We start from the raw sequence: 16,891 nt of genomic DNA on the forward strand, positions 1-16,891 counted from the left end.
ACAGTGGTACAGTAGTATAGTAGAACAGTAATATAGTAGTATAGTAGAACAGTGGTACAGTAGTATAGTAGAACAGTAGTATAGTAGAACAGTTGAACAGTAGTACATTAGTATATTAGTACAGTAGAACAGTAGTATAGTAGAACAGTAGAACAGTAGAACAGTAGAACAGTGGTACAGTAGTATAGTAGAACAGTAATATAGTAGTATAGTAGAACAGTGGTACAGTAGTATAGTAGAACAGTAGTATAGTAGAACAGTTGAACAGTAGTATAGTAGAACAGTAGAACAGTAGTACAGTAGAACAGTAGTATAGTAGTACAGTAGAACAGTAGTACAGTAGTATAGTAGAACAGTAGTACAGTAGTACAGTAGAACAGTAGAACAGTAGTACAGTAGAACAGTAGTACAGTAGAATAGTAGAACAGTAGTACAGTAGTATAGTAGAACAGTAGAACAGTAGAACAGTAATACAGTAGTATAGTGGAACAGTAGTACAGTAGTATAGTAGAACAGTAGAACATTAGTACAGTAGAACAGTATAACAATATTATAGTATAACAGCAGTACAGTAGAACATTAGTACAGTAGAATAGTAGTACAGTAGTATAGTAGAACAGTAGAACAGTAGAACAGTAGAACAGTAGTACAGTAGAACAGTAATACAGTAGAATAGTAGAACAGTAGTATAGTAGAACAGTAGAACAGTAGAACAGTAGTACAGTAGTATAGTAGTACAGTAGAATAGTAGTAAAGTAGAACAGTAGAACATTAGTATAGTAGAACAGTAGAACAGTAGAACAGTAGTACAGTAGAACAGTAGAACAGTAGTATAGTAGAACAGTAGTATAGTAGTACAGTAGTATAGTAGAACCATAGTACAGTAGAACAGTAGTACAGTAGTATAGTAGAACAGTAGTACAGTAGAACAGTAGTACAGTAGTATAGTAGAACCATAGTACAGTAGTATAGTAGAACAGTAGTATAGTAAAACAGTAGGACAGTAGAACAGTAGAACAGTAGTACAGTAGAACAGTAGTACAGTAGTATAGTAGAACCATAGTACAGTAGTATAGTAGAACAGTAGTATAGTAAAACAGTAGGACAGTAGAACAGTAGAACAGTAGTACAGTAGAACAGTAGTACAGTAGTATAGTAGAACAGTAGTACAGTAGAACAGTAGTACAGTAGTATAGTAGAACCATAGTACAGTAGTATAGTAGAACAGTAGTATAGTAAAACAGTAGGACAGTAGAACAGTAGGACAGTAGAACAGTAGAACAGTAGTACAGTAGTATAGTAGAACCATAGTACAGTAGAACATTAGTACAGTAGTATAGTAGAACAGTAGTATAGTAGAACAGTAGTATAGTAGAACATTTACATTACATTTTAGTCATTTAGCAGACGCTCTTATCCAGAGCGACTTACAGTTAGTGAATACATATTTTTTTTTATACTGGCCCCCCGTGGGAATCGAACCCACAACCCTGGCATTGCAAACGCCATGCTCTATCAACTGAGTTACATCCCTGCCGGCCATTCCCTCCCCTACCCTACCCTGGACGACGCTGGGCCAATTGTGCGCCGCCCATGAGCCTCCCGGTCGCGGCCGGCTGCGACAGAGCCTGGATTCGAACCAGGATCTCTAGTGGCACAGTTAGCACTGCTAGTGCCTTAGACCACTGCGCCACTCAGGAGTATAGTAGAACAGTAGTACAGTAGAACATTAGTACAGTAGAATAGTAGTACAGTACAACAGTAGTATAGTAGAACAGTAGAACAGTAGAATAGTAGTACAGTACAACAGTAGTATAGTAGAACAGTAGAACAGTAGAACAGTAGTATAGTAGAACAGTAGAACAGTAGAACAGTAGTACAGTACAACAGTAGTATAGTAGAACAGTAGAACAGTAGAACAGTAGTATAGTAGAACCATAGTACAGTAGAACAGTAGTACAGTAGTATAGTAGAACAGTAGAACAGTAGAACAGTAGTACAGTACAACAGTAGTATAGTAGAACAGTAGAACAGTAGAACAGTAGTACAGTAGAACAGTAGTACAGTAGAATAGTAGTACAGTACAACAGTAGAACAGTAGAATAGTAGTACAGTACAACAGTAGTATAGAAGAACAGTAGAACAGTAGTATAGTAGAACAGTAGAACAGTAGAACAGTAGTACAGTACAACAGTAGTATAGTAGAACAGTAGAACAGTAGAACAGTAGTATAGTAGAACCATAGTACAGTAGAACAGTAGTACAGTAGTATAGTAGAACAGTAGTACAGTAGAACAGTAGTACAGTAGTATAGTAGAACCATAGTACAGTAGTATAGTAGAACAGTAGTATAGTAAAACAGTAGGACAGTAGAACAGTAGAACAGTAGTACAGTAGAACAGTAGTATAGTAGAACCATAGTACAGTAGAACATTAGTATAGTAGAACAGTAGTACAGTAGAACATTAGTACAGTAGAATAGTAGTACAGTACAACAGTAGTATAGTAGAACAGTAGAACAGTAGAACAGTAGTATAGTAGAACCATAGTACAGTAGAACAGTAGTACAGTAGTATAGTAGAACAGTAGTACAGTAGAATAGTAGTACAGTAGAACAGTAGTACATTAGTATAGTAGAACAGTAGTACAGTAGAACAGTAGTACAGTAGTATAGTAGAACAGTAGTACAGTAGAACAGTAGTACAGTAGTATAGTAGAACAGTAGTACAGTAGAACAGTAGTACAGTAGTATAGTAGAACCATAGTACAGTAGTATAGTAGAACAGTAGTATAGTAAAACAGTAGGACAGTAGAACAGTAGAACAGTAGTACAGTAGAACAGTAGTACAGTAGTATAGTAGAACCATAGTACAGTAGTATAGTAGAACAGTAGTATAGTAAAACAGTAGTACAGGAGTATAGTAGAACAGTAGAACATTAGTACAGTAGAACAGTATAACAATAGTATAGTATAACAGCAGTACAGTAGAACATTAGTACAGTAGTATAGTAGAACAGTAGTACAGTATTACAGTAGAATAGTAGTATAGTAGAACAGTAGAACAGTAGTACAATTGGCACTAAAATAGATCAGGCTCGTAATATGGTATTACACAGCACTTAAACGAGACTGTAGTACTCAGTCGGTGTCCTTGAGTAGAATTCTTTAGATCTAGCTGCTAGATATGTTACACATGAAAAATGATACTGTTAGAGGGACAATGGAGGAGAACGTCTTTGAAGCTATGAAGCACTGCTGCTTTGTGTTAGGGTTTAGCATTCTCACTCCCTCACTCCTCACAAATATGATGACCTGTGTATTTTACCAGCCTAACAACAGGGGAAAAGGAATGAAACATACAAATGAGGTGTATCCATCATCCTTCCTGTATTCTAAAGGGCAGGGAAACAGTTTTTGTTCCTTTCCGTCTGGCGTAGCTAGTCGGTTATTATTTGCTGTTGAGACAGAACAGTGCGCTGTAGTGTAGGGTGATAATGTAATGTGATTCCTAGTCTGTGGAGACTAGAGGGATAGTGGAGTGATTAAGCTGTGAGATTGCTTCCATGGGTTCTATAGACTTGATCAGGAAACCATCGCTTGAAACACAATAACACCGTTGAGATTCTTTGCCGCAGCGTTTTCTGTTTGTTCTGTTATCTGAGCCAGACTGCCAGAGTACAACTCACTCTCCAGAAGAAGTGTGAATATAAAAGGTGACACTGATGAAAGCTGCTGTCTTTCCATACCCCTCTTTTGATGTGTGGACAGAAAGACAGAGAGCCGCTAGGTTTTATTAACAAGCCGAAGTGCTGTACCAAGGACGTTTCTGTATACATTCTGTGAGCAGGAGGAAGCCAGAGGAAGATGTGTAATTTGTATACCTGAACTAGCCTGGCCTCATCTTGGACTTTGTGAGGCGACATGCTCTATTGAATGCTTTACAATGCAGCTCAGACTTAATGATGAATAGTTGAGCAGCCGGCAGCATCATGCTGTGGGATGTTTTTCATCGGCAGGGACTGGGAAACTGGTCAGAATTGAAGGAATAATGGATGGCGCTAAGTACAGGGAAATTCTTGAGGGAAACCTGTTTCAGTCTTCCAGAGATTTGAGACTGGGACGGAGGTTCACCTTCCAGCAGGACAATGACCCTAAGCATACTGCTAAAGCAACACTTTAGTGGTTTAAGGGGAAACATTTAAATGTCTTGGAATGGCCTAGTCAAAGCCCAGACCTCAATCCAATTGAGAATCTGTGATATGACTTAAAGATTGCTGTACACCAGCGGAATCCATCCAACTTGAAGGAGCTGGAGCAGTTTTGCCTTGAAGAATGGGCAAAAAAATCCCAGTGGCTAGATGTGCCAAGCTTATAGAGACATACCACAAGAGACTTGCAGCTGTAATTTCTGCAAAAGGGGTGAATAGTTATGCACGCTCAAGTTTTCTGTTTTTTTGTCTTATTTCTTGTTTGTTTCACAATAAAAAATATTTTGCATCTTCAAAGTGGTAGGCATGTTGTGTAAATCAAATGATACAAACCATTTTAATTCCAGGTTGTAAGGCAACAAAATAGGAAAAATGACAAGGGGGGTGAATACTTTCGCAAGCCACTGTAGATCAGACTCTGAATATCCATTTGAGCATGGATAAGTTATTAATTAGGCTTTGGATGGTGAATCAATACACCTAGTCACTACAAACATACAGACATCCTTCCTTCCTAACTCAGTTGTTGGAGAGGAAGGAAACTGCTCAGGGATTTCACCAGGAGGCCAATGGTGATTTTAAAACAGTTACAGAGTTTATTGGTTGTGAAATGAGAAAACTGTGGATGGATCAACAACATTGTAGTTACTCCACAATGCTAACCTAAATGACAGAGTGAAAAGAAGGAAGGCTGTACAGAATACATCTATTCCAACAAGGCACTTAAGTAATACTGGCAAAAATGTGGCAAAGAATTTAACTTTTTGTCCTGAATACAAAGCGTAATGTTTGGGGCATATCCAACACAACACCAGCTGTAATCGCCTCCAAAGGTGTTTCTACAAAGTATTGACTCAGGGGTGTGAATACTTACGTAAATTAGATATTTCTGTATGCCATTTTGGTTTAGTGCTATGCCTAAGTGCTAATGGGATACTCTCTAGGCCAGGCTGACAGTTGAAGTTGAAGGATGAGCAGGGAAAAATGGCTTGACAGGTCCAGCAGCAGTGACAGTGATGGCGCTAGCTACTTCACTAATTCACAATCATGTTGAAATCAGTAAAACACTCTGAAGCGACAGCATGTTAATGGAGGGTATCTGTTTACAAACTCCTGCCTACACAGACATGCTTCTCATTTTGAGCATCTAACTGTGAGGAGTATCTTTATTATTGTAGTAGTTTTCATTCTGACAACTGGAAGCATCTACATGTGAGGGGTATATTTTCATTATTTTAGTAGTAGTAGCAGTAGTAGTAGTAGTAGTAGTAGCATTATCAATAATAGTAGCAGCAGTAGTAGCAGTAGCAGTAGTAGTAGTAGTAGCATTATCAATAGTAGTAGCAGCAGTAGTAGTAGTAGCAGTATGAGCAGTAGTAGTAGTAGCAGTAATACTAGTATCAGTAGTAGCAGTAGTACTAGTAGTAGTAGTAGCAGCAGTAGCAGTAGCAGTAGCAGCACTATGAGAAGCAGTAGAAGTAGCCGTAGTAGTAGTAGCAGTGTGAGCAGCAGTAGCAGTAGTAGTAGTATTAGTAGTAGTGGTAGTACTTGTAGTAGTAGTAGTAGCAGCAGTAGCAGCAATAGTAGTAGTAGCAGTAGCAGCAGTAGTAGCAGTAGTAGTAGTAGTAGCAGTAGAAGAAGTAGTAATAGTAGCAGTAGCAGCAGTAGTATCAGTATCAGTAGTAGTAGCAGTAATAGTAGTAGCAGTATTAGTAGTAGCAGTAGCAGTAGTGGCAATAGTACCAATAGTACCAGTAGTAGTAGTAGCAGTAGCAGTAGCGTGGCCTATCTCAAGGCCATCAGACTGTTAAATAGCCATCACTAGCCAGCTACCACCTGGTTACTCAACCCTGCACCTTAGAGGCTGCTGCCCTATGTACATAGACATGGAATCACTGGTCACGTTAATAATGGAACACTAGTCACTTTAATAATGTTTACAAACTGTTTTACTCATTTCATATGTATATACTGTATTCTAATGTGTTTTAGTCAATGCCACTCCGACGTTGCTCGTCCCAATATTTCTATATTTCTTAATTCCATTATTTTACTTTTAGATTTGTGTGTATTGTTGTGAATTGTTAGATACGACTGCACTGTTGAAGCTAAGAACACAAGCATTTCAAGCATCTGCTAAATATGTGTATGTGACCAATAAAATATGATTTCATTTCATTTTAGCAGTAGTAGTAGTAGTAGTAGTAGTAGTAGTAGCGGTAGTAGCAGTAGCAGGAGTAGCAGTATTAGTAGAATAAGTAGTATAGTAGTAGTAGTAGTAGTAGTAGTAGCAGGAGTAGCAGTAGCAGTATTAGTAGAATAAGTAGTAGTAGTAGTAGTAACAATAGTAGTAGTAGTAGTAGCAGTAGTGGCAGTAGCAGTAGTTGTTGTAGTAGCAGTAGTAGTATTAGTAGCACTAGAAGTAGTAGTAGCAGTACTTTGTAGTAGTAGCAGTAGTAGGAGTAATAGTAGCAGTAGCGGCAGTAGCAGTAGTTGTTGTAGTAGCAGTAGTAGTATTAGTAGCACTAGTAGTAGTAGTAGCAGTACTTTGTAGTAGTAGCAGTAGTAGAAGTAGAAGTTGTAGTAGCAGCAGTAGTAGAAACAGTAGTAGCAGTAGTAGCAGTAGTAGCAGTAGTAGCAGTAGTAGCAGTATTAGTAGTATTAGCAGTGGTAGTAGTAGCAGCAATAGTAGTAGTGGTAGCAGTAGTAGTAGTAGTAGCAGTAGCAGTAGTAACAATAGTAGTAGCAGTAATAGTAGTAGTAGCAGTAATAGTAGTAGTAGCGGTAGTAGTAGTAGTAGCAGTAGTAGTAGTAGTAGTAGTAGTAGTAGTAGAAGTAACAGTAGTAGTAGTAGTAGTAGTAGTAGCAGTAACGTTAGTAGTAGTATTAATAGTAGTAGTAGTAGTAGTAACATTAGTAGTAGTAGTAGCAGTAACAGTAGTAGCAGTAGTTGTAGTAGCAGTAGTAGTAGCAGTAACAGCAGTAGAAGTAGTAGTAACAGTAGTAGTAACAGTAGTAGTAGTAGTAGTAGTAGAAGCAGCAGTAACAGTAGTAGTAGTAGTAGCAGCAGTAGAAGCAGTAACAGTACTAGCAGTAGTTGTAGTAGCAGTAGTAGTAATAGTAGTAGCAGCAGTAACAGTAGTAGTAGCAGTAGTTGTAGTAGCAGTAGTAGTAACAGTAGTAGTAGTAGCAGTAGTTGTAACAGTAGCAGTAGTAGTAGTAGTAGTTGTAGTAGTAGTAGCAGTAGAAGTAGCATTATATCAGTAGTAGGTTTTTACAGTAAAAAGAGCTGTTGATTAAGACACTTATCTTACTAATTCCATTGGTGTGTTTCTCTCTGTCTTATCCAGGATATGAATGACTACTCTCCAGTGTTCAGCCAGGTGGTGTACAGGGGCATGGTAGCTCCCAACGCAGTCAAGGGGACCGTGGTCGCCACGGTACAGGCAGAGGACCTAGACCCTCCTGTGAGTAGACAACAATGTGACAGCTCTGTGCTCTGTGCTTGACTATAACTTTACAACATGGCTGCCCGGTTTCTGCTCCCGTGGCGACGCGGGTGAGAAAGCGATTTAGAGGAGAAAATAAAAGGTTACTGTGCTTGTTCATTGTAGTTGTGTTTGCATGACTTGTTTCTATTTAATAAGCATGGTCCACAGAGGATGGTGTCCCATTGTTGGAATGCTTAATGATTTAGAAACACTATAAGGTCAAAAGTATGTGGAAACCCTTTCAAATTAGTGGATTTGGCTATTTCAGCCACACCTGTTGCTGACAGGTGTATAAAATCGAGCACACAGCCATGCAATCTCCATAGACAAACATTGGCAGTAGAATGGCCCGTACTGAAGAGCTCAGTGACTTTCAACGTGGCACCGCCATAGGATGCCACCTTTCCAAAAAGTCAGTTTGTCTAATTTCTGACTTAAGAGAGCTGCCCCTTTCAACTGTAAGCTATGTTATTGTGAAGTGGAAACGTCTAGGAGAAACAACGGCTCAGCCGCAAAATGGTAGGCCACACAAGCTCACAGAACGGGACCGCCGAATGCTGAAGCGCATAGCAGCACAATAACTGTTAGTCGGGAGCATAATTAAATGGGTTTCCATAGCCGAGCAGCCGCACACAAGCCTAAGATAACCATGCGCAATGCCAAGCGTCGGCTGGAGTGGTGTAAAGCTCGCCGCCATTGGACTCTGGAGCAGTGGAAACACATTCTCTGGAGTGATGAATCACGCTTCACCATCTGGCAGTCCGACGTACAAATCTGGGTTTGGCGGATGCCAGGAGAACGCTTCCTGCCTGAATACATAGTGCCAACTGTAAAGTTTAGTGGAGGAGGAATAATGGTCTAGGGCTGTTTTTCATGGTTCAGGCTAGACCCCTTAGTTCCAGTGAAGGGAAATCTTAACGCTACAGCATACAATGACATTCTAGATGATTCTGTGCTTCCAACTTTGTGGCAACAGTTTGGGGAAGGCCCTTTCCTGTTTCAGCATGATAATGCCCCCGTGCACAAAGCGAGGTCCATACAGAAATGGTTTGTCGAGATCGGTGTGGAAGAACTTGACTGGCTTGCACAGAGCCCTAACCTCAACCCCATCGAACACCTTTGGGATGAATTGGAACACCGACTGCGAGCCAGGCCTAATCGCCCAACATCAGTACCCGACCTCACTAATGCTCTTGTGGCTGAATGGAAGCAAGTCCCCGCAGCAATGTTCCAATATCTAGTGGAAAGCCTTCCCAGAAGAGTGGAGGCTGTTATAGCAGCAAAGGGGAGACTAACTCCATATTAATGCCCATGATTTTGGAATAAGATGTTCGACGAGCAGGTGTCCACATACCTTTGACCATGAACTTGTTCTCAACTGGCTTACCTGGTTAAATAAAGGTGAAATAAAAATAAAATAAAATAAATGTAGTGTACATCGGTAGTAGTTAGAGTTGTTGTAATGTGTTTTGGTTGTGTTATGCTATTATTTCCGATGGAGGCTATGTCTCATTATTTTGGGCTTTCATTTATTTATAATGTTTTGTGTTGGTCGATTTGTTCATTCCTACATAAGTTATAGGTTATCTATGAGAGAGGTTGATATCACTACATGTTCTTACATCTTATAGCCATGGGTGGACCTGCAGGCAGAAAGCAATCTGCCTTCTGCATATCATATAGGAGCATATTCCAGATGCTTACTGTGTTGTGGGATTTCATTGGCCTGTGGCCTGAAGAAATAATGCCAGTGTTACCAAGCCGACGTCTCAAGGCGTGGAGAATCATCCGTGCCTCAGCAACAAGCTCCTGAATATACAATGATATTAACTGCTTGATTTCACAAATTCACCCATCACATTGGTAGATGACTTACGGTCTCTCAGAGCAAATAACGCACAGAGCAAATGTTATTAATGAATGATAACAGTCAATTGATATGCAGTGGTAATAGTCTAAGGCATTTCACAAACACATAGATAATATTACATATTTACACACATGTAGCTAGTGCATAGTGGTACAATATGACATCAGCAGTGCTTACTGTATAAAGACAGTTTACCCTTTAACTTACCCGTCCTGTCATAGGTAAAGTTATTCTAAAGCGTTGTTAAAGGTCACAGCAGTCGGTAGATTAGAGGAGAGAATGAAAGAAGAGAAGGAAACAGGACAGAAAAGGAAAAGGGAGCAGAGGAAAAGAAGAGTAGAGAGCACCAGCGGAGGTCTCCCTGCTGGAGACCACCCCTGCCTGGCAGGCTTGGCAGGCCGAACTGAGCCCCTGTGATATCTTTCTGCATGAGTGGGAGGCCTTGGCTGGGCTGGGACTGGGGCTGCCAGCGCCCCACACCACATCACTCCTCTCCCTCAGTAGTATGTAAAGCAGTTCTGAGATGACAGGAAAGGCAGGTTCTTAAGCTGAGCTGCGAGATGAATCACTGAAAGAGACGGGGAGGGAGAGGGAGACGCCACAGAGCCTTCCTGGCACCTTGCCTGACTGGAGCCTCAAAGCGGGCTAGCCCCCCAGAGTCACACACACACAGGTCACTCCTGGTCATAAATTCAGGCGAGGAGACAGAGCAGAGAATCTCCCTCTTGTTTTCACTCTCTCTTTCTGTTTCTCTCTCTTTCGGCTACTTCCCTCCCTCTATTCTTCCCCCCTCTCTCTCCATCCTCTCTCGCTCTTTCTCTACCTCTCTCACTCTCTCGCTCGCTCTCTTTCTTTCTTTCTTTCTTTCTTTCTTTCTTTCTTTCTTTCTTTCTTTCTTTCTTTCTTTCTTTCTTTCTTTCTTTCTTTCTTTCTTTCTTTCTTTCCATCCAAGTTTGTTGACAGATAAGCTGTGGATGGTGGGGGTCTGTGAAAATGCTGGTCCACACTGCAGATGTTATGTCACTGTGTCACTGTTCCCTCCCCTGTCCTCAGCATCTCAGAGACAATGGTCTGTCTTTAATATCAGCTTTTGTAGCATAATCTATCCTATGTCCAAGTTGGTCTTCAAAGAGATAATACTTTTTGAAACTCAAGTCAATGCTGGATGTGACTCAAGTCAAGTCTCTTTGGGTCTGTTCTGTTGTTTTATCTAACATCTCACAGGTGAATTCATTGCACTGTGCAAGCTGTTCAATGTCTTCTTCCAACTGTTCAGTATTCACGCAGGGAGGGAAGGTTTGGTGTCACAATAGAGAATATCAGTTGTTAATGAGCGGAAGGTAATCACACTCTGTTGGGCTTCTGGTATCAGGAGTTCAATTACTCCTCTCATTTCCCATCTTGTCTAATAATGTTTTATATGCGATTCGCAATTAACACGATCCTATGAACAAGCTACACAATAAGCATTCATTATACTGGTATTATTAAACACCCCACCCTAGAGAGAACCCCTCCCCCTTTAATCAATCTGATAAGCAGAGTAGTTGCTTTGTCACTAAATGTTATGATCTCACACTGTGAAAGTTGAGGAAGCTAAACAAAAATTTGCTGTTGAAAGTGTAGCGTTCTCTCTATTAAAATAAGGGAAGGCACTGCAAGCCTGCTCATGACTGGCTATTGACTGGGAAGACTAATCTCCTATTCGTTAGAAGGCTGAAACATCGATGGAGAGCTTGGTCTTGTCTTTCCTGCCAGCTAAGCTACTGGGCACACGCAGGGCTGCTCTCAGCATCTCAAGACGCTAGGAAGAAGGGTTATTTTAGTCCTCTGTCAAACACTCACTTTTTCTTAAATTATTAGTTTACTGTGATGTTTGCTTGAAAATCAACTAGGAGACATTTTTTAAGAGAGCGAGAGAGAGAGAGAGATTATGATTTAGCATTGCCTATATAGCGCACTACTTTTGAATAATTTATTGGGCAGATTTCACACATTTGCTGTGGCATTTATGCTGTTAGTAAATGGATTTGTTTGACACTTCGCTGCCACCAGGGGTGGTTCGCTCCCCCTGGAGGCTCTCTCCTTCCGCCTCACTTCACCGGCCGAAATGATATAGACACCCAACCGAGTCACCACCTCCTCCTGCCTCTCTGTCTGCTTCCCTGCCTGCAAAGGCAACATGAGTTCACAAACAGGTCTTAGAATACGTAAAATACCTTAGACCCGTGGGTTGATAGTCCTTATGCATTTGGTTGTGATCGTCCTGTCATTGCAGATGAATGAATAGGAGGTGTGTGTTTTCCTGTTCACAGGGCACCCCTGCCAGCCATGTGCGTTACAGAATGGACCTGGATGAGAACCCTTACAGTGGCAGCATCTTTGACGTGGACGAAGTCACAGGCAGCGTCATCACACGAGTCAACCTCAATGAAGAGCCCAATCTAGTGTTTAGTGTGAGTACATACCCATCTACAATTATTTTAATTTTTTTTTGGGGGGGGGGGGGTTCTAAGAACATTACTGAGTGGAGCAATTTAGTGACACCCCATGTTCCACTTTCTTCATGTATTCATCAAATTGATTTTATTTCCCCTCTTCAGCTGGTTATTGTTGCCTATGACGACGGGGAGCCAATGAAAGTCAACAAGACCCTGGTGGTTATCACTGTCCTGCAACCGTCCATCATACCAGTTTTCACCCAGGAGGAATACAGGTACACTACATGGACAGGACTGTCATGTAGACTATTATTTGATGTACAGTCGTAGTCAAAAGTTTTGAGAATGACACAAGTATTGGTCTTCACAAAGTTAGCTGCTTCAGTGTTTTTAGATATTTTTGTCAGACGTCACTATGGTATACTGAAGTATAATTACAAGCATTCCATAAGTGTCAAAGGCTTTTATTGACAATTACATTAAGTTTATGCAAATAATCAATATTTGCAGTGTTGACCCTTCTTTTTCAAGACCTCTGCAATCCGCCCTGGCATGCTGTCAATTAATTTCTGGGCCACATCCTGACTGATGGCAGCCCATTCTTGCATAATCAATGCTTGGAGTTTGTCAGAATTTGTGGGGTTTTGTTTGTCCACCCGCCTCTTGAGGATTGACCACAAATTCTCAATGGGATTAAGGTCTTGGGAGTTTCCCCAAAATGTCGATGTTTTGTTCCCCGAGCCACTTAGTTATCACTTTTGCTCCATCATGCTGGAAAAGGCATTGTTCGTCACCAAACTGTTCTTGGATGGTTGGGAGAAGTTGCTCTTGGAGGATGTATTGGTACCATTCTTTATTCATGGCTGTGTTCTTAGGCAAAATTGTGAGTGAGCCCACTCCCTTGGCTGAGAAGCAACCCCACACATGAATGGTCTCAGGATGCTTTACTGTTGGCATGACACAGGACTGATGGTAGCGCTCACCTTGTCTTCTCCGGACAAGCTTTTTTCCGGATGCCCCAAACAATCGGAAAGGGGATTCATCAGAGAAAATTACTTTACCCCAGTCCTCAGCAGTCCAATCCGTGTACCTTTTGCAGAATATCAGTCTGTCCCTGATGTTTTTCCTGGAGAGAAGTGGCTTCCTCGCTGCCCTTCTTGACACCAGGCCATCCTCCAAAAGTCTTCGCCTCACTGTGCGTGCAGATGCACTCACACCTACCTGCTGCCATTCCTGAGCAAGCTCTGCATTGGTGGTGCCCCGATCCCGCAGCTGAATCAACTTTAGGAGACGGTCATGGCGCTTGCTGGACTTTCTTGGGTGCCCTGAAGCCTTCTTCACAACAATTGAACCTCTCTCCTTGAAGTTCTTGATGATCCGATAAATGGTTGATTTAGGTGCAATCTTACTAGCAGCAATATCCTTGCCCTTTTTGTGCAAAGCAATGATGACGGCACGTGTTTCCTTGCAGGTAACCATGGTTAACAGAGGAAGAACAATGATTTCAAGCACCACCCTCCTTTTAAAGCTTACAGTCTGTTATTCTAACTCAATCAGCATGACAGAGTGATCTCCAGCCTCGTCAACACTCTCACCTGTGTTAACAAGATAATCACTGACATGATGTCAGCTGGTCCTTTTGTGGCAGGGCTGAAATGCAGTGGAAATGTTTTTGGGGGATTAAGTTCATTTTCATGGCAAAGAGGGACTTTGCAATTAATTGCAATTCATCTGATCACTTTTCATAACATTCTGGAGTATATGCAAATTGCCATCATAAAAACTGACGTAGCAGACTTTGTGAAAATTAATATTTGTGTCATTCTCAAAACGTTTGACCACGACTGTAGATTATTATTTGATCAAAGTTGAGCCGCGGACACTGGTCGACATGTCACACGATGTAGCCTATGACAGTGCTCTGTGCTTTTATGAGGTCATATGGTCAGAGCACAGGTTTTCCTATTTTATGAGGTTATATGGTCAGAGCACAGGTTGACCTCTTTTATGAGGTCATATGGTCAGAGCACAGGTTTTCCTCTTTTATGAGGTCATATGGTCAGAGCACAAGTATTCATTTTTTATGAGATCATGGTCAGAGCACAGGTTTTCCTCTTTTATGAGGTCATATGGTCAGATCACAGGTATTCCTCTTTTATGAGATAATGGTCAGAGCACAGGTTTTCCTCTTTTTTGAAGTCATATGGTAGAGCATTGGTTTTCCTATTTTATGAGGTCATATGGTCAGAGCACAGGTTTTCCTGTTTTATGATATGTTGGTCAGAGCACAGGCTTTCCTCTTTTATGAGGTCGTATAGTCAGCACACAGGTTTTCCTATTTTATGAGGTCATATGGTCAGAGCACAGGTATTCCTCTTTTATGAGATCATGGTCAGAGCACAGGTTTTCCTCTTTTTTGAGGTCATATGGTTAGAGCATTGGTTTTCCAATTTTTTAGGTCATATGGTCAGAGCACAGGTTTTCCTGTTTTATGAGATCATGGTCAGAGCACAGGCTTTCCTCTTTTATGAGGTCATATGGTCAGAACACAGGTTTTCCTATTTTATGAGGTCATATAGTCAGAGCACAGGTTTTCCTGTTTTATGAGGTCATATGGTCAGAGCACAGGCTTCCTCTTTTATGAGTTAATGTGGTCAGAGCACAGGTTTTTCTCTTCTCTGCTTAGAGGCTGTATAGATCTCCAGCTTTTTAGGTTACAATGTACAGTTGTAAAATACTAACAAAACATTGTTAAGTACTCTTCGTTTAATGCCCCTTTGTGGAGATGTTAAGGTATTTAAGAGAATGCTAAACTGTGGATATATTTTCTGAAGGGGTTAGAGGCGATATGGAAACTGTCAGTTAAGCTTTTATTGCTAGTGTTTAATGAATATTTATAATAGCTCACAGCTAGAGTGTGTAGTGCAGCAAATATACTGTACCACCACACGCTTTTGTTTTCTCAAAGGGTAGAGTGCACTTGCTCTGCATGAATTATAGCGCTTTTATTGAATTAAGTATTGTACATATATGACTGTAAGGGGCTAATACATTCAGCTCCCCTGGCATTGACTCTAGATGGATCAGCATGCTGGAGCTCTGGCTTACTAAATTGCTATTATTGATTTCCATAATGAAAATTTAAAAAAGTTAGCGAGAGGTGATGATGAGGTGCAGGTGCACTGGAGGTGATTTGGGTGCGTTGGGTTTCCATTCCGGTGTTGCCGAGGTGGTGCGCTCAGACCAGTGGCTCAGTAGACCGGCGAATCAGAGCGCCAGAGGGGAGCAACAGGAGGATACGTGACAGATAGCCCTGCATTTTTATTATTATCAGCTTCATGTCTATTTTAATATCGAGGAATATTTCACATTCTCTGGTCATAGGAACAACATGAATTTGTGCAAGAGGCAGGTGCGGTGCGACTCGTGTTTTGCCATCAGGTGGAAGATCTGTCCCCTCTCTCTGGTCAGTCTCACCGGAGGAAAGGAAGGAGAGAGTAGGGACCGTGAGAGACGGACCCTCTGCTGCTCTCTCTCTCCCTCCGCTGAGTATAATGCCGTGTTCAAAACTGGGAACTCGGAAATCTTCGACTTCCCCCTTCAGTGCGTTCAAGACAACTGGGAACTCGAAAAAAACTAGATCCGACTGGGAAAAAATATTTTTGAACAGTCATCAACTCGGAATTCCAAATCGGTCATCCAAGTCGGAATTCAAAATCGGAAACTCTGGCATCTTTCTAGAGCTCCGACTTTCCGACCTGAAGATCACGGACGTCATGATTTGACTTTTTTTTTTGTTCCCAGTTGTCTTCAAAGCACCATGACCATCAGATGCAGATACCTAGTAAAATAAAAAAGCAAATTATTTGCAAATCATTTCAATTTATGTTCAGCTGTGCCTTGCAAGTGCTACACCGACTGATCTATTTTGTTATCAAAGTTTTTAAATATAATATGGTCTGAGAAGTACAATATTGGCAGGCCAGGCATATAGCCAAAATACTGTGATAATGTATTAGGTCTACTACACAAACCTCATTCCTACATAACTGTTTTTATTACGTTAATGTTACATTTTTTGAAAGTCATGTTTAAAAAAATATCTGAGTGGTAGATCTCGGCTTGCTTTTTGAATGCGAAAGTGAACTTGACTCAGAAAAGGTTGGTAACCACTGTACTATAAAGAACCATTAAAAAAAGTTATATATAGCACCAAAAAAGCGTTCCGCTATGGTTACAACCCTTTCGGGGGTTATATAGGACCTTTATAGAGAATGGTTCTCGAAATAACCTTTCTCAATCTCAAAGGTTCTTTGTAGAACCATATAGGTTTTTTTTATTCTAGTTTAATAGCGATATTATGTTGCTACATTTCCATAGGTTTTATTATTGTGTTAATTAACAAGTTGAATCAGGTGTTCTAGCTCTAGAACAACTTGGGCTTCCTGAGGAGAGAATTGAGAACCACTGCAATTACACAAGGCCACACATGAGTCTTTTATAACACACCATCACAGGCCTTAGTCATACATTGTATCTAATAGCATAACACAACATATTAGATTAACTTGAATGACACTCTCACTCACGGTTGCACAAAAAGAGCTGTGCGTAAACCACACCCCGAAATATTCTAATGAGCCGCCGCACCTACATTTTAATTATCACAAAAAGAGAACCATCACCCTTCCAAAAGAACCTTGAGGAACCCTAATTTTATTGTGTGTCCGAAAGCCATTTGAGCAACAATGATTTTTACCCCACCACATAGACTAATTTTCAATACCGAATATCAAGTGTATTTGATACCCATGAAGTCCATTTAAAGTTTTCAACATCTCAATATGCTTTATATACAGTTGAAGTCGTAAGTTTACATA

General features: G+C 40.8%; 1 protein-coding gene across 2 annotated transcripts in view; it reads left to right on the forward strand.

Moving 5' to 3' along the window:
• Positions 1-16,891, forward strand: part of LOC121532223 (protocadherin-15-like) — a 216,720-nt gene that overhangs the window by 136,724 nt on the left and 63,105 nt on the right. For both annotated transcript variants that reach the window (XM_045206129.1, XM_045206161.1), the window contains exons 22-24: positions 7,560-7,676; positions 11,886-12,026; positions 12,174-12,286. In XM_045206129.1, the coding sequence (XP_045062064.1) occupies positions 7,560-7,676; positions 11,886-12,026; positions 12,174-12,286 (371 nt within the window). The remainder of the gene's footprint in view (positions 1-7,559; positions 7,677-11,885; positions 12,027-12,173; positions 12,287-16,891) is intronic.

Source organism: Coregonus clupeaformis, chromosome 1 (assembly GCF_020615455.1).
Source record: "Coregonus clupeaformis isolate EN_2021a chromosome 1, ASM2061545v1, whole genome shotgun sequence".
Taxonomy (NCBI): Eukaryota; Metazoa; Chordata; class Actinopteri; order Salmoniformes; family Salmonidae; genus Coregonus; species Coregonus clupeaformis.